Raw genomic sequence first — 22143 nt, forward strand, 5'->3', positions numbered from 1 at the left:
CCAATTTCATTACTGTTTTGATCAGGTTACACTTTCAGGTGTACACACTGCAGGGGAACTTCTAAAACATGCTTGGAAATACCTGAATCTATTAAAAAAAAAAACAAATTTTTTCCTAATAGATTAGGATGTTTCTCTAAAAAAGCTTCAATTTGCAACCAAAATTATCAGACTATGTCATTTTAAAAGTATGATTGTAGACAATTACGGAATATTCAAATTAAGACTTTTTAAATTTGAAACCATCTGTAGCGGTGCTGTGTCCTAAGCCCTCATAAAGTCACAAAATTTTGCTATACAGATGCAGGCAAGTTTAATACTAAACAATCTTACCTGCTGTGGTTGCTGAGTATTTCCTACTGACATAGAATTAGGCATGGTATTGAAGTTTCCATATTGAGGACCCTGAAGATTCTTGTCATCAAAATAATGTCCAGATGCTCTGTTAAGTGGATTGGGAAAGTTCTGTGCTCCAGGGCCAGGTGGCCCATTAAAATTTGGTCCTTGAGAGGCATCAAACATTTCAGGTCTCTGGAACTGCATACCATGGGACGGTCCATTGTAAGTCTGATTGGGATGTTCACTGTATGGACCAGTTTGCCCGTAAGATATTGTTTCCAGTCTTGAGGCAGGAGCGTTAGCTACGTTTTCAAACCTTGGACCTTGAAGACCAAGGGGCATTGCAAACCTTGAACCTGGCTGGTGTTGAGGACCATCAAACCTTTGAGGTACTGGTGTATCAAATCGTGGCTGCTGACCAGGTGGTCCATCAAACCGAGGAGGTGTCTGTTGACCAGGTGCCCTTTCAAATCTTGGGCCAGGCTGTCCATGTAATCCATCAAATCTTTGCAAAAGTGATAGCTGCCCAGGCTGACTATCAAATCTGGACGAATGACAGCCATCAAATCTTGGACCAGTCTGACCCAAAGGCCCTTCAAATCTAAGTCCACCTCCCGTCTGGACCGATGGACCCTCAAACCTAGGACCAAGCCCTGGCTGGACATGTGGACCTTCAAATCTGAGACCACCTCCTCCCTGGACATGTGGCCCTACAGACTGACCATGGGGCCCCTCAAAACGCAGACCTCCTCCTGGTTGACCATGTGGCCCTACAGGCTGACCATGTGGCCCCTCAAAACGGAGACCACTCCCTGGTTGACCATGGGGCCCCATTGGCTGGATGTGTGGCCCCTCAAACCTGAGACCACTCCCTGGTTGACCACGAGGCCCCATAGGTTGACCATGGGGTCCCTCAAATCTGAGTCCACCCCCTGGTTGGCCATGAGGCCCCATAGGTTGACCATGGGGTCCCTCAAACCTGAGACCACCTGATGGCTGACCATGAGGCCCCTCAAATCTGAGACCACCCATAGTCTGGCCTGCAGGCCCCTCTAACCTGCGACCACCCACAGGCCCCTCAAACCTTAAAGTACCCCCTACTTGCACCAGAGGGCTTTCAAACCTTAGTGCATTCCCTGCACCCACTTGCCCAAGAGGCCCCTCAAACCTGAGGGTGCCTATCTGCCCTGGTGGCCCATCAAATCTTAGGGCACCACCCCCCCCTGCCTGTCCTAGTGGCCCATCAAACTGTGAGGCAGCTCCTCCTCCCACCTGACCAAGGGGCCCCTCAAACCGCATAGGAGCCTGTACAGGTGGCCCTTCAATTCTAGGGCTTGAATTATTAGAAGGCCCATCAACAAAATGACCAGCTTGTCCATCTCCCCCTCCCCTTGCAGCAGGCTGTCTAGGTGAACCATCAAATAGCGGTCTGTCTTCCATGAGTGCACCTAATCTCTGCTTTACGTCAATGCCCCCAAATCTTGATCCTGGACTCTCTATAAATGATGTTTTCTCTGGATCTTCATATCTAGGTCTCTTGAAACGTTCACTGAATGGGGATCTCGGTTCTTCTCGAACACCTAAAATTAAAAAAAATAGTTACTTACTGAAATTCTGCAAGATACCTAACCTCAAGAATTTAAAAATAAAATACGTACCACTCTGTCCAACCATCTGTCTTTCTTCACGATTATCAAATTTGCAGAATCCATCTCCATCAATTTTTTGAAACTCCGGTATACTTTTCCCTTGTTGCCTGAATGCATCTCTAAATTCATCTGATTCTCCCCAGCTATCATAAGGATCGAAGTTTTTAGAACTTCTTGTTCCTTTGGAAGAATTTTGCTCTTCATGTCTTCGCCGGCTCTCAAGTGGTGAAAGATCATCAGCATACGGTCTACTGCCACTTATAGGAGAATGTCGTCTTGACCTTTCTCCAAATTGCTCTTTTCTGTCAAATTGTCCTCCACGTTTACCTTTTGTTTGCTCACATTCTATTCCAGAAAGCAATGCATTAGTCAAATCATATCCTAAAATATCTTCAGGATCTAACAGATCAAGTCTTGGAAATGAATGTTGAACTTGTGTTCTTTTCAGTTTAGCTTTATGTTCATAATACGTTAATTCAGCATCAGACAGAAGGGGTTTCTTCTTCATACCACATTTTTCTTCTGTAGGACTATCCCACACATTGCATCTGTGCTTTCCTTCCTGATATTGGAACAGTTGACGAATCTGATGAGCCACAACAAGAAACTCATCTTGTGTTATTTCCCCAGATGTCAGACGTTCATTTGCCTATGTACAAAAAAATGTAAACAAATTTTAGATTTAAAAACACCTTTTTTTAATATAACTACACAAAAAGACAGGTCTAACAAAGGAAATGGTGTTGCATTATACATCAAGAATATAAAAATTTGTTCTGAGGTACAGAAGGAGGTGAGCGGTAGACAGCTGAAGGTCTCTGTGTAAAGATAAAAGGGAGAAAAATTAGCGATGGAGTCTTGGAAGCAGTCTACTATAGACCATCACTGTAGGAAGAGGAGGTGGATGAAGCATTTCTAGAACAAACAGATATCCAACTCTCAAAACCCGGTAATACCCAGACATCTGCTGGAAAAGAAATATGAGAAAAAAAATTTCCTGTAAGTTCTTGGAATTAATTTCAGAAAGTAAGGCAAGTAACCCAAGGGGACAGCCATTTTAGACTTAATACTGACCAAAAGAATATGAATATTAAGGTGGCAGGCAATGTGTGTGAAGGTGATCATAAAATAACAGATCCAGAGGAAACAAGGCATGACAGCAGCAGAAAATGGACAATGGACTTTAAAAAAAAATCAAACTTTAACAAACTCAGAGAACTGGTAGATAAGGTTCCAAGGGAAGAAAATCTAAGGGAAAAAGTTGTTCAGGAGAGCTGGCAGTTTCTTAAAGAGACAATACAGGGGCAACAGCAAACTATCCCAATGAGAAGAAAAGACAGGAAGAATATTAAGGAGCCAATATGGCCCCATCTGGAGCTCTTTAATGACCTAAAAATCAAAAGGGATCCTACAAAACGTGGACATGTGGACAAATTGCTAAGGGGGAATACAAAAGAATAGCACAGGCATGTAAAGACAAAAACAGAAAGGCTAAGGCCATGTCTACAACTACTGGCTAAATCAGCACTGCTGCAATCAATGCAGTGGTGTCGATTTAGTGGGTATGATGAAGACATGCTAAATTGATGGGAGAGTGCTCTCCTATCAATTTGTGTACTCCACCTCCCCGAGAAGCATAAGGGAAGTTGGCAGGCGAGCATCCCCCATCAACACAGCACAGTGTAGACACCACGGTAAGTGGCTCTAGCTATGCTGACTTCAGTTTTATTATTCAAGTAACTGAAATGGCGTAACTTAGATCAATTTATCGCGATAGTGTAGACCAGCCCTAAGTCACAAAATGAGTCACATCAAGCAAGGGACATAAAAAACAGTAAGAAGAGGACCTCTGACAAGGTTTCTCACAAAAGGCTCTAAAGCAAAGTAAGCAGTCATGGGATAAGAGGAAAGTCCCTCATAGATCAGTAACTGGTTAAAAGAGAGGAAACAAATGATAGGAATAAACAGTGTTTTCAGAATGGAGATCTGTATATAGTGGTGTCCCCCAGGAGTCTGTACTGGAACCAGTACTAATCAACATATTCATAAATCATCTGGAAAAAGGGGTTAACAGGGAAGTGGCAAAACTTGCAGATGATACAAAAGTATTCAATATAGTTAAGTCCAAAGCAGACTGTGAAGAGTTACAAAGGGACCTCCAAAACTGGGTGATGGCAACAAAACGGCAGATGAAATTCAATTTTGATAAAAACAAAGTAATACACACTGGAAAACATAATCCCAACTATACATATAAAAACAATGGAGTCTAAATTAGCTGTTATCACTCAAGAAAGAGATCTTGGAGTCATTATGGATAGTTCTCTGAAAACATCCACTCAATGCGCAGCAGTGGTCAAAAAAGCTAACAGAAAGTTGGGAGTCATTAGATAATAAGACAGAAAATATCAAATTGCTTCTATATAAAGTCATGGTATGCCCACATCTTGAATACTGCACGTAGATGTGGTTGTCCCATCTCAAAAAGATATATTGGAATTGAAAAGGTACAGAAAAGGGAAACAAAAATTATTGGGGTATGGAACAGCATTCCATAGGAGAGATTAGTAAGACTGGGAGTGTTCAGTTTGGGAAAAGATGAAAACTAAGGGGGATATGATAGAAGTTCTATAAAATCATGACTGGTGTGGAGAAAGTAAATATGAAAGTGTATTTACTCCTATTCATAATATATAGGAACCAGGGGTCACCCTATTGAAATTAATAAGCAGCAGGTTTAAAATAAACAAAGGAAGTATTTCTTCACACACACACAGTCAACCTGTGGAGACTCCTTGCCAGAGGCTGTGTGGTGAAGCCAAGACGATTACAAGGTTCAAAAAAAAAAAAAAAAAAAATAAAGTTAAGTTCCTGGAGGGTAGGTCCAGCAATGACTCCTAGCCCGGATGGACAGGGATGGTGTTCCAAAGCTTTGTTTGCATATAAAACATAACATATGCATAATGATTATGAAGAATAATGCAAATAAGTCAAACCACGGAGAAAAGTGTAATGAAAAAACCCATCAATACTATTTATTCAGAGGTTTGTGCTACTGTAGATACAGACTCTGCATTTGCTGCTGTGCAGAAGAGCTAGAAAAATAACCCAAAGAAGCAGGGGGGAAAAAAGAAGATTGGGAATGGGCAACTGGGGATGGATCACTTGATGATTACCTGTTCTGTAACTGGTAACTGGCATTGGCCACTGTTGGAAGACAGGATACTGGGCTAGATGGAGCTTTGGTCTGACCCAGTATGGCCGTTTTTAAGAGGTTCCTAAAATACATTAGAAGAAAGAGAAAGACGAAGGAATGTGCAGGTCCTCTACTTAGCGGGGAAGGAAAGCTAATAACTGGTGACATCAAGAAGGCTGAGATGTTTAATGCCTATTTTGCTTCAGTGTTCACTGAAAAGGTTAATGGTGACCAGATACTCAACACAATTAATATTAACAAGAGAGAAGGAACACAAGCCAAAATAGGGAAAGAACAAGTTAAAGAATTTTAGATAAGTTAGATGTGTTCACGTCAGCACAGCCTGATGGAATTCATCCTGGGGTACTTAAGGAACTAGCTGAAACAATCTCAGAAATGTTAGCTATTATCTTCAAGAATTCATGGAAGATGATTGAGGTCCCAATCACCAGAGAAAAGCAGACATAGCATCTATCTTTCAAAAGGGGAACAGACAAGACCATGGGAATTATAGACCAGTCAGCCTGACTTAGATACCTAGAAAAATACTGGAACAAAATATTAATCAATCAATTTGTAAGCACCTAGAGCAGGCCTGCACAACTCGTAAAGCAGCGAGGGCCATATTACTCCAAAGAAAACAGCTGAGGGCCGAACCCTCCCTTCCTCCCAGCGCTGCCGAAACATCCCCCACAGCACCGCCTGCCCTGCGAAAACAACCTCCCCAAGCGCCATCCACCCCATGGAAACAAACTCTCCTTCTCCAGTGCCGCCCCGCTAAAACAGCTATATTGAACCTTGGTAGTACGTTATAGTGAGCCCCTAAGGTAGTATAATTAAGGTAAAAGAAAAATGTCTTCTTGCTAAAAGTAGTAAAGATCTTCCCCCCACTTTGCAATCAACTGCGCTGTTGAATGAATAAGGTGTGACTGAGGAAGGTGTGGAAGGCAGGCACCTCCAGACAGCTGTATCCCTTGCAGAAGGAATGGGAACCAGACCAGATCAGTAGAACAGGTCAGTCACCAACTCACAGCTTGTCTCCTCGCTCCCCCCTCAGCTCCCCACCCCCTGCAGCTCACCTGCCCCCCCCGCCACTGCCCCACCTGCTTGCCTCCTCAGTCCTCCTTCACTGTTCCAACTCCCCTGCCCCCCTCGGCCAGTGCCCACTTGCTGCTTCCTCAGACCCTACTTCTCCAGCTCACCTGTTCCCCCGACTTGCGCTTTCAGCTCCCTCTCTCCCCGGCTCTGCATATTCCCCCCTGCCACCTCAGTCTCCCACCCCGTCCAACCTTCCCCCCTCCTCCTGTGCTCCCCCCCCCGGACCCTTGCCCCCATTAACCCCTGTCCTTGCCCTCTGCCACAACCCCTATCCACAACCCCTGAACTCCCCTCCCCATCAAGCACCCCCCGCTCCTGTCCCCTAAACAACCCTCCCACCCCCATGCTCCCCTGCTCCTTACCGCCACTGCTGGAAGTGGCTGCGCGTACAGCCGCACCACTCGCTGGAGTCGGGCCTACCACCACCTCCGCGCAGCGCCTGGAGCACTGTGTCAGGTGAGCTCACAGCCTCCCTGCTTCCCACGAATCAGCTGTTCATGCGGGGGGGGGGGGGTGTGGGGGGTGGGGGGGGGGGGGGGGGGGGGGGGGGGGGGGGGGGGGGGGGGAGCCTGGACTGAGAAGCGCCAGGCCCAGGGAGGAGGACGACCAAGCTTGGGGCAGGGAGCGGTTCCCCTGCGGCTCCCCCCCACTCCCCCGGTTACCTGCTGCGGCGCAGGCGGGCCCTCTTTCGGTCCCCCCCACCCCATCCTTCACCTTACTCCATCTCTTGCCGCCTTGGCCCAAAACTGAGCGCGAAGATGCCGCACCGTTCCCTCCCTCAGGCTTCCTGCAACAGCTGATTCGGGAAGCGGAGGGGAGGAGAAAGCTGGGGCAGAGCATTGCAGGGAGGAGTGGGCCAGAGCGGACGGTGAGGAGGCGCAGCTGCCGGCGTTCACTGGCTCCACCCACTCGTCTTTCTCAGGGGCGCCCTCCACCGCTCGCCAGCTTCACTGCCCCCCCTTGCCACTGCCCTGGCCAATCTCCTTTAGCCCCCTGCCCCACAACACGTCATGCCTAACTCCTGACATACCCGCTCCCACGTGGCAAAAGTGTGGCTAGGCCGCTGACCTTAGAGGATAACGGGGTTATAAGAAAAGCCAGCATTGCCTTTGTCAAGAAGAACAAATCATTCAAACCAGCCTATTTCCTTCTTCTGACGGTTCTAAATGGCCTAAGCTAGTGGATGGGCGAAAGCAGCAGATGTGCTATATCTTTAATTTTAGAAGGCTTTTTTAACTGTCCCACATGACCATTCTCATAAACCAAACTGGGGACATTGTGGACAAATGAAATTACTATAAGGGGTGTAACAACTATTTGAATAACAATACTCCAAAGTAGTTATCAATGGTTCGCTGGCAACTGGGAAGGGTATATCAAGTGAGTCGGATTTGCACAGGATAAGTCTGGATCCGGATTACTATTTAATATTTTCATTAATAGGTTTGGATATGGATGTGGAGAGATACTTATAAAACATGCACGATAACAAGATGATGGGGCGCCTGAACACTTTTGGAGGACAGGATTAGAATCCAAAACAACCTTGACAAATTGGAGAATTTTTCTGAAATCAACAAATTGAAATTCAATAAAGACAAATGCAAAGTACAACACTTAGCAAAGGAAAAAAAATCAAATGCAAAACTACAGAAGGGGGAATAACTGAGTAGCTTATAAGTACTGCAGAAAAGGATTTGGGGATTATAATGGATCACTAATTGAACAGGAGTAACAATGTGATGTAGTTCCAAAAAAAGGCTAATATCTGGAATGTATGAATAGGAGTGTTATATGAAAGACAAGGGAAGTAACTGTTCCACCTTTATCTGGCAGTGGTGAGGCCTCAGCTGAATTACCAAATTCAGTTTTGGGCACTGCATTTTAAGAAAGATATGAACAAACTGGAAAGAGTCCATAGGAGAATAACAAAAATGATAAAGGTTTAGAAAGCCTGACCTATTAGGAAAATGTTAAAAAACAGAGAAAATTTAGTCCTGAGAAAAGATGACCAAGGAGGAACCTGAAAACAGTCTTCAAATAACTGTCACAAAGAGTACAAGGACCAATTGTTCTCCATATTCACTGAAGGTAGGACAAGAACTAATAGACATACTCTGTGGCAATGAAAATTAGATATTAGAAAAAAATTCTCACTAAGGTTAGTTAAGCTCTAGAATAAGCATCCAAGGGAGGTTATGGAATCCCCATCACTGGAGGTTTTTAAGAACTGATTGGACAAATGTTCTAAGTTTACTTGGTTCTGTCTCAGCATGGAGGGCTGGACTTAACCTGTTACAGCCCTTCTAGCCCTATATATGATACTAATTATAATAATACCCTTTTAAGTAGCTCTCGTTTGCTTGCAGAAGTCAGTTCTTTGGGAATCTGCAAATTGGCATCCACACTTAATCGATGCTGTTGCTTTGGCGCTCGAGGTGACAAAATTCCTTTACTGGCCGCCCAGATCTCTCTGTGCCTCTGATGAGGAGATTTACTAGGTCCTTGATGTTCGTCATTCTGCTGTGGACTGAAAATAATAAAATCAGGTTAGTTAAAATATACACTGTTTCTTTATACAAGAAACATTATTTACTACCTTCACATTAGAACTGATTCCATTTAGATCTGATGTGCTGCAGCCACAACGCAAACTGAGCATCAATGATTTCACTATTTTGCCAGTCAAAACGTTTAAAGGACAATCCCTTGTTGCTTTGATATCTGAATACTGCATACCAAATCTGCTCTTACTACAGTCAATAGCAAAACGCCCACTGATTTCATCAGCAGGATCAAGCTCAAAATCAGTAAACTTACTTTTTACTTTCCTCCCAACCAGATTTCCATCTTTTGCTTGATTTGGAACCTTGCCAATTTTCCACATTATCCTTTGGTTCTGAAGAGGACTTTGTAGAATGCTGATTGGCAGTTTCCTGTGGTCTGTCTTCTTGAGTTTTTTTCAATCTCCTTGGATCTCGTGCATCCTGTTTAAGGTTCCTCTTATTAGAATTTCTTTCTTCCCTTGTAGTTAGTGTAAACTCTTCAACATGAGATTGCTTAGGCCCTGACTGACGGAGCTTTCCAATTTTAGGAGTCGAGGAAGTAGGAGACAAACTCCTCAGTCTCCTTTTGGGTGATCTCCTCTCTCTTCTCTTTGGTGAATGGGTAGATGGCGATCGAGACTTAGGAGAGCGTGATCGGGACCTTTTCCTACTACTTGACCTCCCAAGTTTTCCACTCTGTTTTTCTGACTCTTCTGTAATAGAGTCCTGTTTTTGAACAATGCCATTAATTACTTTATTTCTGCTGCCAACAGGTCTGTGTTCAGATGTCTTATGTTCCTCTTTTTCTTTTCTCTCCATACTTTTTCTCTTTTCTTTTGTATCATCATCTTTACCATCTGGCTTCTCCTGAAGATGCTTTTTTAACCTTGGATCTCTTTTACTAATTTCAGATAGTTTCATACTTTCACATTCTTGGCTTTTAGCATCTTTAGTATGGGAGAACTTGCTTTTCAAAGGGGATGGTGATTTAGATTTTGCATCTAACTGATCAAGTTCTTTCTTCTGTGTTTTCTCACTTGATTTTAACTTTTCTTGCTTTGACAAATTTTGTTTTTCAGCCTGCACTGTTTTGTTTGCCTTGATATCAAATAGACTTGTGGAAGATAGAAATTCTTTCCTATGACTTTGATCTTTAGCATGAGAAGAATGTTGACCCATCCTATTAAGACGAGGATCTCTGTTTACTACTTTGACATCATGAAACTGAGAAGATGGAGATGGTCTGTTTTTTTCAGTTTGCACGGAAGCCTGGTGAGGAGCTTTGACTTTCATGTGAGGAGTCTGTGAAACATGTTGTTTGGAAGAAGGTGCTTGAACTGAACCCACGGTGGTTGCCCCTTGTTGAACACTAAGAGAAACTGCCTAAAATAGGAGGGGAAAAGAGTTAGCATGTAAAATATAAGCTCTACACCAGTGTTACTCAGCTGCACTGCATCTTGAAAATCAACTACAGAAGAAAAAGCTTTGAAAGTTAATGCTTATTTTGGATTCATAGGACCTGTCCTCTAAGCACTTGTTCTGAAATGCAGTAGCATTACAGAAAACAGAAATGAAGATCAAGTGGGAAAACAATGCAATATCCATGCTACATAAAAGACTAGTTAAAAAAAATTATTATAATCTTTCAAAACATGAAGATTCTCATTATTGTATTTCAGGGTTTTTCCATCTGATCCCAAGAAATCATGAAAAAGCAGAAATTCAGGATACGAACACATGATAGGCATGGTGAGACAGACACATTTGGGTTTTGGGAGACAAACCTGACATGACTTTAAAGTATTTATATAGGCTTCCTGCTCCAGTCTCACTAGGTTAGAAACAAATGTTTTGTTTTCAAAGAATGACTGGAATAAAGATTGCTGAAAATGCATGGTTTATGTGCTTTTAGCATATATATAGCATAGTGACTACTACAAAAGATGAGAGGGTTAGCGCTGTGTTGCCAGATATACATCACTTTGGGAAAGCAAAAACAACAGAAGTTGAAAATTGTAATAAAAAGTAAAGTTGCAATAAAAAGCCTTCCATCATTCTAGTTTTGAATAAAAACACACTAAGATATTTTGAAGTAATACATATTGAATCCTAAAGCCCCTAATTTTACAATTAGCTCCTCTTTGGAAAATACCACTGCAGGAGCAGGGCCTTATTCTAAGACAACTTGGCTTTTCCAAAAGGGAGAAAACTGCCATGTTCCACTACATATACAGCGAACAGTGCAGCCAAGATACTGTTTTATAAATAATTCAAAAAAAAAAATCCATTTGTCTCGTTCACAATAAAATCCTCCATGTATGACAAAACTCTAACTCCCTACTCACCAACTGTGCTTTAGTCTGCTCTAGCTCCAGCTCTAATTTTTTCTGTTGAAGTTCCAACAATTGTTTTTGCTTTGCCAGCAGTTGTTGTCTTATTAGTTGCTCTTGGGTCAAATTCTTTTGTATTTCAGGAACAGCTGGAGGAGTTGAGGTACCAGATGAACTGACTGTACAAGTAGGTGCAGGTGGTTCCTCAGGCTACAAAGAAAAAATAATTTTAAGGGCATTACAACTTTTGGAGGGAGAAACAAGTGGAAGAGGTTCAAAATTGTAACCGAATTGCATTTAACTGCTGAATGGATACTTTATTTCATTTGTATTACAATTTACCAACTATAAATTAGTTTTTAAATTTCATGAAAAAATTAATTAGAACATTTAAAAATGTTGCGCAATTCAAATTTTCAAACAGTGATTGCTTAAAAAATATAATTTAATACAATTTATAGGCAATGAATATTCAGCGTTTTAGTTAAACTCCAATTTTGACACGTGGAAGACAAACACAATTAATCTTTAAATAATTGAGAACTTTGTCTTACCTGTCTGCCTATACAGAGCATCTACTTCAAAATTCTTTAATAATGGCTTAAAGCGTCAGCAAAATGGGACACGTAAATAATAAAAACTGTGCATCACCATCTGCTCATGCAGAAATTATATTAAAACTTACCGATTTATTTAAAAACTTAGGATTCACATGGATGCTAGAAGTATTCACATTTGGGGGTAGAGGTTTAATTGGCCAAGCAGGATCTAATGAGTTGACTCTGACATCAAGGGCATACAGTTTCTTCAAAGGAAAAATTTCATCCCATGTGGAGCGTAATTTAAATAAACTTTTCCTAGTATTCTCATCCACCTAAAAACAACAGAACAATTCTATGGCTTGTTAAGTTAATATAAAACAACAACTTTAGCACACGTATAAAAAAATTATAATTTCAGAGTTTATTCTATACCTGCACTAACCTGGAAACTTTATCCTTTCGTTAAATCTTTAATGAACACAGCTGAGTATTTAGAACTAGGCAATTTTTTTAAGAAACATACAAATATAACAACAGCTCCTGTCCAATGTAGGTTTTAACTGAAGAGCATATGTCAGTTATCCCATGAAAACCTTAAAGTAGCAAAAATGCGTATGTGGATTTGCTGCCTGAAAGGCATTTGAGGGTTTCATAGCATATTACCATCCTCCTTAACAGGCTTTTTCATTTTGTATATCAAGATGCTAAAATTTCTTAATTTGCCCAATTTCTGTAAAACAATAATTTAAATACTGACAGCCAAAAAAACTATACAATAATAATCTAAAGATATTTACAAAGTGGAAACTGCTAGCAATTCAGAGAACAGGCTTTCTAAATATTCTGATTACTGACTTTCAGTCATATTAGACATTGGGCTTCTACATCACAATGTTTTGACACTAGTTTTTGCTCAACAACGTATCATGTGGAAAACTATTTGAACAATGTAGCAAAAAAAATTACCTAGAGTCAATAAAGTTTTTGTTTAATTGTATAAGCATGGACTAGGGACTATACTATAGAGTGGATAAATCTCTTCGCTGACCTATATTTTATAAGCTCTTTCAATAGTTTCCAAATATCCGGGCACAACTAAGTGAATCAATTAGAATTTGGTATTAAGAAGTATTACCTAGTAAGTTATTTGCTTAATACATTTATATAACTATGAAGACCCTTACACTCATGTACCTCAAAAGCCTGTCCACAGTCCCATGTTATTTAAGCCAATATTATTTTTGCTTTTTTAAGACTTTTTACTGGCAGTGCTAAGTTTTTCAAGAAAAATTATACAAGACAACTATAAATTGTAAGACATACTATAATTTGGAAGGTTGTTTTAAGTTTCAAACTAAATTGAAGCATTTCAAAGAATTCTCATCAATAGTGTACTCTGTAATCCTTAAAGGAAAGATCTATTTTTTCTTCAATACAGTAGTTTGAAATTCACAGCAAAAATAGCTGCAAGGACAGAACTGAACATCTGACTTCTCTTGCTAGTGACCATCTTACTAATAAGCAAGATTTACAACTACGTTAACACTGGAATCTAAGACAGTTATCAACCGGCTTCTATCCATTTTAATGCCAATTTAACTATTAAATGAGATATCCATTTAGTATTTAGGTATTAAATAAGCATTAAAACATAATATAATTGGGAGTGGTTCAAAGTAAGGGATGGTAAACCTATGAAACTCAGAAATGTCAATTATAATCCACAGTTCTAGGTTCTGTTGCACTGGAAAAGCACAAACAGAGCTTTTACTGGTGACCTATCATCACAGTTTAACTCACAAGACTTTACAGAACTTGGAATTGTTCCTTTAAATAGTCTACATTCATCAATGCAATCTATTCAACTATTCACACACAAAGTAAAAATTAACACTTAAAAAAATACATATGAATTGAAGAGTTAAAAGAAACACTGAGATCCTCAATGGGATGTAAAACCTGAACAGAAAATGCTAAATATCCACCAAAATGTTTGTTTAATTTTATCTGCTAAATTCATGGGATGCTATTTTATCTTGATATGCCAAAAATTACATACGGTAACCACCTAATTTCCAGTTTGATTTGCATCCATTAAGACTCAGTTCTTCAAAAACTTTACTCAGGTTTGCCTTTCTTCCTTGGGAGCATAATCCCAATTATTTCTCATGATTAAGGATGACAAACATGAACAAAGAGTTTGCAGCATTGGACCCATAACTTGGGTACAACACTGACTGTAACAAAACACTCATTTGTAACATACTAGTTTTACTTTCTTAGAAAGCCTTTCACCACAGGCCACTACAAGGATGTGAATGTGTCAAGGACTTGCATTCCTCATAGTTAAGCATTCATTTCTGCGACTCCGGTGCAAAAAAGTTAAAATGAACAATAAAGTCAACTTCAGCTACAAAAGGCAAAAATAATCGCCCTTTATAAAAAAAAAAAGTGAGAATAACATTCAAGTACTTTCTTAGCAGAAAGGGCATTCACTAGCTTTAAAAAAACAAAAACAAAAAAAAAAATCAAAACAACCATTTAAAATAGATTAACTTATACTACAGCAACAGATCTTACCAGATAGTGTTATATTACATGACAGAAAAAAAATACTAATATGAACTTCTCTAGTGAGATAACTTACATAATGTTTTCACCCCCAAAGTATATTAATTTAGCAAAACTTCACTTGATAATTACCATGAGTTGATAACCTCTATCTTAGGTACTTCTAACAGCTTTTCTGTTTTGATACATAACAGTGTAGTAAAAGACAAATTAAAAAAACATTCATTGTTCTACTTCACCATGCAAGAAAACCCAACACTGAAAGGCAAATATTTATTTATACAGGAGACAACTTTGATTAGACTATAGAACTTTTCTGAAAGCATATGTACCTTTTCAAATACACAAATAAATGTTGCAACTAGGTTTTTAGTAAATGCAGTAAGATACTCTCTTCCAACGTTCTTGACAATGGAATCCATAAGGTACATAACAGGGAGCTTCTCTGTAGAAGGAGCCTGAAGTAATAAGAAGAAACTGAGAAGTTTAGTATAACAAACACATTTGAACATTTCTAAGATTAAAGGATAACCAATCTCAAAAATACAGGTCTCTATTTTTGGCTGACACTACAAATCAAAGGATTATTTTGTACACACTGAACTTGGAAAGTTTATCATCAAGTACCATGCTGTGTGTCTACCAAACAAAAACCCAAACCATTTAGTTATTTAACTTTGTGTATGAAATGACTTGGGCAAAAAAAATTAGCACAAGAGAGTTACTATTAAGTGTTTTGAATGTAACTGTTTCAGGTACATTTGATAATTACAAATTAACATGAAACCACTATTAGCTAGTGCTGGAACTTCTAATAATTGTGACTTGTATCAACTTAAAGCTGTTTATCTAGATTTCACATTAACAGGATTCAGACCTCTAGCAGAAACGCCCCAAAAATTTAACTCCGTAGATGTAGATTATATGTTGAATACGACAGTCTTTTTGTAACCTACATTTGGAATAGACTAAAGTTACTTCACTGCAATCCAAACGAACGTGAGGAGTCTCAGCCTCCTACAGCAGTTGTAGTTATTCAGTCAGCTTTTCGAGATGTATGCAAAAGTTCTAAACCCAAACAAAATTCAGCTATGAGGCTGGTCATGGGAATACGGATGAGCTTGTCTGGAAACCAAGATTTTCACGGAAGGTAGTCTTCAAACTCTGGACTCTCCATTGTCAAAAGAGCACAAATTTTATTTTTAAAGTTCATACACAAGATTGGTACCGACTCTGTGCAGTAGGACTAGTGTGGTGGTGTTGTGATTGGTACAGCAGCTTCCAAAGCAAATGAAGCCTTGTTGGCCTAACCCCCAAAAATTAATTTTAAATGTCTACCATTGGCTTTCACAAGCAGAAGGCATAGCAAACTTCCAGAAAGCATCAGCAGGTACACAGACTTGTTGAAAGGACAACGTAAAAGACACATGTTGTGTTAACTGTGCTCCTCTTCCACAGGAACATCCATTGACAAAACTTTTCCCATCTGCCATCCCACAAGTCCAGGTATAAAAGTCAGTATATTTACTAATATTTAAGTTTAGACTGGGTTGTCCAATGGGTCCATAAATCATTAATGACAACTCACTTCACAAAACCCATTGTCCAGACAAGCATGTGGAAGTGCTCTTGCTTTACAGTTTTATATTTAGTACCTTTCCCATTAGAGTGGCTTAAGAAAACTGCAGACAAAATTAATATAGGTCATTTTGAGTCTACAAGTCTTGTATATGGGTAAATCAGAGCCAAAATATGTTGTGTTTTCACTCTTAAATGTATTTTAATTTACATTTTCAAACCATTCCACTACCATGACCTAAAGCGTGCTCGAAGAGGCAATAAGGGGTAATTTCTTATTAAACATAGGTAAATATTCAATATGGTAGCGGCCTATGCTAACTTGTATACATAGTGAAAAATTAAATTAGTAGATGGCATGTCTTATGTATCAGCAAGGTGCAGTTAAAACATAAAAACTGTGGTAAATGCTCAATATGGCTTACATCATCAGTACACTCTCTAATCAGGGTATTGAAAATGTGCATATTTTAAAACTATCTGAACTTTAAATATGAGCTAATACAATGTTGTGTGAAACAGATATACCTTTGGCCTTAGTAAGCCAAAGACTAAGTGTCCACTGCTGCTTGATATTCAAATAGCTGGGATGGTTTTGGTTCTTCTTAAGGTAGCTTATTAAAAAAATGTTTTTAATTCTGAATGCCTTGATTAAAAAGAAAACAGGAAGATTTAATCGAAGTCAGATTTCAGTGAAACACACACGGCTGTCTGATCAGCCCTTTTTCCCCAAGAGCTACTTATACAGCAGGAGCTATACATTTTTCCATTTCATCAGTGAGTGTGTTTGCACACAGGCTCAATATACTCAGCTACGCTTAAAGTCTGAGATCTTCTGGATCCATTTAAACTAGTAGCAAAGTCATTTTAAAAAGTGTTATAACGATCACTTGCATTACACACCAGGTTGTGAAGTAATCGCATGTGGAAGTACTTCAATCTGGTAAGGAAGTCAGCCTGTTTTAGCATTGACTCATGTAATTTAGAGGAGTTATATAGCAAACCCAACGCTGAATACTTCAGTCATTCAGGTATTACATTTTAAGAACCAGGGCTTAGATAAGTCTGGAATTTTTAAGTCTTCATTTCCGGAAGTGTTTATTAGGTCAATACAGCTATCAAGTACTCCATTAACCACAAAAGTGAATCCTAGTTTGGAGTGTACTTTGGCTTTCAGATGCCAATACAGTTAGAATACAGCACAGAACTCTACTAGCTGAATGATACCACAAGACACTACCCAAAAGCCCAGGGAGCTCAGCATAATAAGGAGAACATTGAAGGATACTAAGTACAAGCTTGTTTGCATAGAGGAGTTTGGCCTTCATCACAGAATGCTTGCTGTTCTCTTTCAATTAATGTATGAAATTTGTTGCTGAAGATGTGCGTGGGGGGGAGGGAGGAGAGGGGGAATTAGTTTTCTGAAGGATATGAATCTTAAATTCATTTTGATATCTGAACCCCCAGACGTCACTTTTAAACACTTAACAAATAACCATGTAAATAATAATGATTTTGGAAACAGGTTCTGCACTAAACAATAGTAAATAAAAAGACAAATACATATTTCATACATTTTATTTACAAATTTTATAATACCAGTCACACAGTTCAAAACCATTTATTAAAATGTAAAGCAAACCACTCAGTTTTACACTGAACAGAAACTGTCTCCAGGCAACACTTTTTTTTTTTTTTTTTTTTTTTTTTAAGTGGACTTAGCAAAGGGAGGTCAATTTCCCAGGAGAACTTAAAAAACTGCCTTATATACCAGAGACCACTAACAGTAACTAGGCAAAAACTACCGAAGATAACAGGATTTAAACATCCTTTAAAAAACAGGGAGGCTCTAAAACCACCAAAATGAAATAAATTCACAGCTTGGTATTTATGACAAATCATTTATATGCACATCCACTGCCGCATTAGATATAATGATCCGAAAGTCTATTTAGATGTGAAATCACTCCTCAAAGAAAGGCAAAGCCCAGCCCCAAAGACATTTTAGAAACTAGTCTGGACAAGGGCTCTGGAGAACCCCACTGAAGGAAGCCATCCTGCTCTGACTGAAAGACAGATTAAACATCAATAACTTTAGAAGCCTTTCCCTCCTCCATAAAATTTACGATTTTCCCGATATGATAAACCTCATTTTAAAACCACAATACAAAAGCTCCTAGACCACTAACAAGTGGAAGGAACAGGGAGAGAAAGAGGGTGTTGTGTTGATTCGGGTGGGGATGAAAAAGGAGCTATTTTACTGGAATTAAATCCAGGGCTAGTTAAAATCCTGCATGCTAAAAAAAAATGATAAAACCCCCATGTGCCCATGGCTGAACTGATGATCAGCACACATGCCTGGGTTGGGCTTGATTCGAGAGAGCATGGCACCTTTCTACTCTATTGTATCATGTGCTCCTCAGGACGCATGTTAGGAGTATCTACCAAGCTGCATTCTGCTGTCCCCTGCCCCTGACCAATAAGCTTCTCTAACCAAGTTAGGAGATTACCACATCCGCACCACACTAAGCTATATCTAGTCAGAGCCAGACAGTCTATAGCCTGAACAGCTCCCCACACCAAATAACACTTCTCGTAAGTAGGAAACACCATCACCCTAACACTCACACGCTTCTCTAACCAGACCAGATGTTCGCCCTTGCTCTGCCTAAAAAACTTCTTCCACCTAAGGCAGATTCCCTCGCCCTACCGGATGTCTCAAAAGAAAAGGGGGAATCACCCTGTGTTTAAAAAAACTACGAGGGAGCTGCAATTTGGTAATCTAAGAAACGGAAAATCTTAGTTCGATCTATTTTTATTTAAATTACTTCAGAAAAAGCTACATTTTTTGTCCCCCGCGTTCCACCCGCCCTCAGGACGTCTCGTCTTATGAATTACACTCAAATGACTGAACTGGATGGATTTAAGCGTCAAAACAGAGACACTGTAGGATCATCCCAGCCACGGCCAAAAGCTGGGAGCATGTGGGGCGAGGTGGTCCTCAGTTTACACGCTCGCCCCACGGTCGCTGCCGGGCCGCCATGTTGTGTCTTGGATTTACCACCCCTACTTCATGCTCCCAATATCCAGGCTCTGCTTCGAAGCGCTGCTGGGGGGGCGATTCCCGACCCCTCCCCGGACGTCAGAACCTCCCTGTCACAATCACCCCCCTGTTGTCCCCCACCTGCCGGAAGGGGCCTCTCGTGTGAGAATGACAGCCTCGCTCCCTGTCCGCGTTTGCCATTGGCCTGGCTCCCCGTCTCGCCTCCCCCGGGCCTTCGCCCCGAATCCTGCCCAGACTCCCCGAAGCCGCCCACCCACATCCCTCCATGGACTCTCTGTTTGCTCCGATCGCGTCCTTTCCTCAAATCCCCAGTCCCCCTCCTGTCCAGTCCTGCCCCCTCTACCCACCTCCCAGGGGCAGTCACCTGTTCTGTCCGCCCCCACCCCCGCCTCCATTCCTGCTATCGCCGCCTACCCCCTCCCCAGCCCCCGCCCCCCCGGGTCTCCCTGTCTCCCCTCCACGCACACACACGTTACCCCCAGCCTGCCTCGCCCCTGCCCGGCCTGTCCCCCCAGCAGTATAGGTAGGAGTAGTAGTCGGTGGAATATAAAAACCTTGGCGATTTGCGCCTCGATCAGGGAGACGATGTCCTTGGCGAAGGGCACGTTCTCCTCGGCCAGGATGGTCAGCATGTTGATGTGCGGCTTGCTGTTGAACGTCAGGTCCTCCAGCGACGACTGGTAATCGCGGCAGGCGTCCTCCCGGGCCTCGGCGCCGCCAGCGCTGCTCTCCGGACCCGACATACTCCTCGGACCGGGGCCCGCGCCAGGACCCGACCCACCGACCGAGAGCCCCCTCCCCGCGATCCCCCGCCGCTGCTGCCGCCGCCGCCCCTCCCCGATGCTTTCGAGATCTTCTACCGCATCCTCCGGGCCGAGGCTCCCGCTGCTGGTGGTTCCGCTGCCGCTGGTACTACTGCCGCCTCCCCAGCCGCCGCCGTCTCAGTCTCACACACACAAAATGGCGGCGGCTCCGACTCGCTAACTTCTTCTTCCTCCAACCGTTGCGTCATGTGAAATTGTTCTAAGGGGAGGGGGGCGGGCGCTTGGGAAGCCCCTTTTGTTCCCTTACTGTGTTCTGGTTGGCTCACTCTTAGTCCTCGCTTTTTCTGATTGGTTCCCTATTGTCTTGCTGTTTGTGATTGGTTTTTCTTTCTCCTGATTGGTCCTCGCAGTAAAACCCGGGTCCTCTTCGTCTCTCTGAGTTACAATTGGTTGGTTTATTTCTTCCCTCCCTTCTGATTCGTTGTGGTTTTTAACTTCGCCTCTCTTTACTGGTTTTCTTTTTGATTGGCTCTCCTTTGTAAGCCCGCCTTTCACCGAAGTTCTAAATTATGATTGCTCCTTCTACGTACCTCCACCGTCTACACCCCTAGTTTCCTTCAACTGCCTCGTCAAGCGCTGTGTTAGATCCGAGACCTAGTTTCCTATTGGCTTGTCCATTCGCTCAGCTGTTGGCATAGCAACTCGGGCTGGTCTGAGGCCTATTTAACCACCCTCGAGCCTGGTGGGCTGCAAACAACACCAATGAAGACAGCCAATTGTGTGCTGTTATCCTAACAAAGTCCTGTGTGGTGTCAGTCACCAGGGATGAGGGAGACACAGACTATACAGCCTGCTCTGTCCTATTGTTGTTTCATAGCCCAAGCAGGTTGGGATAGCGCCTACACTGCTTCCATGTGGCACTAATCACAACAGCCCCTCAGGCTGGCAAGAGGTGATGCACACGCCCTGCAATTGTCCCTGTTTCAGTTGAACAATCTCTCTTTTCCAGATCGCCTTTTACCATAATAATAGCACAGTAAATGATTGTAAAGAAACTGCGAGAACAGCCCATAAGGGAATCAATTCTCAAACAACAGGGTCCGTGCATTGGTGGGAAACAAATTTAAGTATAAACATGTATACCTAGGACAATGGAAGACCATTTATGTCAACCTAGCTTTGCAGTGTATACCAGGTCAGAGAATACACCAAAACTTGAATAGCTAAAGAAGTGTTGATGGGTGGTACAGATGTTACAGCACCACACCTGCATTACTACTGTGCTTATGGATGAGAAGTCCCTGATCTTAGGCTATGCCTACACTGCCGTGGTAAGTCAACCTATGCTACGCAACCCCAGCTACATTATTCACATAGTTGATGTACCTTAGGTCGAGTTACCGTGGGGTCTACACTGTGGGGAGTCGATGGGAGAAACTCTCTCTTTGACTTACCTTACTCTTCTTGTCAAGGGTAGAGTACAGGGGTCGACTGGAGAGCGATTTGCTGTTGATTTGACGGGTGGATCAATCTCAGAGTGTTGATCCTGGCTGTCATGTAGACCTGCCCTTAGATGCTTCTGAAATGTTTACATACTGTAGTTGAAATTTCTCACCTTTTATGCCTGAATTTAATTTTCTTGGAAAGTTTAACAAAATTATTTTGGTCTGTTTTGGACATAGGCAAGTGAATAAATGGTGATCCGTATGCATTCAGAAATAATCCTGTTCTTGTTTTTCAGTCAGGTAACTCTTAACTGGTTAAGTGTTAAAACATTATTGAAGATAAATAATGTGTTTGACATATATGAAGAAGTGTGATGTAGAAGTAACAAACTTTACTGCATGGACTAGATTTTTAAAAAAATGGTTGAGAGAGGTGCTCATTACCTCTCTCCCTATGCCAGTTAAGCCCCCGGCTCTGGAGTGGAATTTTCCCTAAGGGTATGGCTACACTTGTAGCTGTACAGCGCTGAGAGTTACGGCTGTCTTCGTACAGCTGTGTAGGGAAAGTGCTGCAGGGTGGCCACACTGACAGCTACCAGCGCTGCAGTGTGGCCACATTTGCAGCATTTGCAGTGCTATTGGGAGTGGTGCATTATGGGCAGCTAACCCACAGATCACCTCGTCCCATTTTGGCACCATGGGTTGTGGGAAGGGGACGGAAGGGTGCAGGTCATTCCGCTTCCTGTCCCAACGCCCCTTGATGCATTGCTTCACATCCCAGCAGTCACTGTTTTTCCGTCCACATTTGGCACCATTGTGACTCTTCCAACAGTTTCTGTGCAGCGCGATTTCTGTGGGAAATGGAGCCCGAGCTGCTGAGGAGTATGCTTACAAGTCTCGCCAGCACATCACGTTTGGCAGCTGAGCTATTCCTTCAGCTCCAAAGTGACAGTGAGGAGTCCGACGATATCAAGTCGCCTGATGCGTATGACACTCAATTGCTTGTGGCATTCACGGAAAT

The 22143-nt window shown here is 41.8% G+C and overlaps 1 protein-coding gene across 1 annotated transcript in view; it reads right to left on the reverse strand.

Annotated features, from left to right (window-relative positions):
* The window catches only part of PCF11 (PCF11 cleavage and polyadenylation factor subunit), a 30501-nt gene extending 10555 nt beyond the window's left edge, over positions 1-19946 (reverse strand). The window contains exons 1-8 of the mRNA XM_032770666.2: positions 19468-19946; positions 14604-14729; positions 11844-12032; positions 11174-11368; positions 9103-10211; positions 8623-8812; positions 1998-2637; positions 334-1919 (exon numbers count right to left, since the gene is read on the reverse strand). Of these exons, the coding sequence (XP_032626557.1) occupies positions 334-1919; positions 1998-2637; positions 8623-8812; positions 9103-10211; positions 11174-11368; positions 11844-12032; positions 14604-14729; positions 19468-19656 (4224 nt within the window). The 5' untranslated portion in view covers positions 19657-19946. The remainder of the gene's footprint in view (positions 1-333; positions 1920-1997; positions 2638-8622; positions 8813-9102; positions 10212-11173; positions 11369-11843; positions 12033-14603; positions 14730-19467) is intronic.
* Between the last annotated feature and the right edge of the window lie 2197 nt (positions 19947-22143).

The sequence above is a fragment of the Chelonoidis abingdonii genome, chromosome 1 (assembly GCF_003597395.2).
Source record: "Chelonoidis abingdonii isolate Lonesome George chromosome 1, CheloAbing_2.0, whole genome shotgun sequence".
NCBI lineage: Eukaryota > Metazoa > Chordata > Testudines > Testudinidae > Chelonoidis > Chelonoidis abingdonii.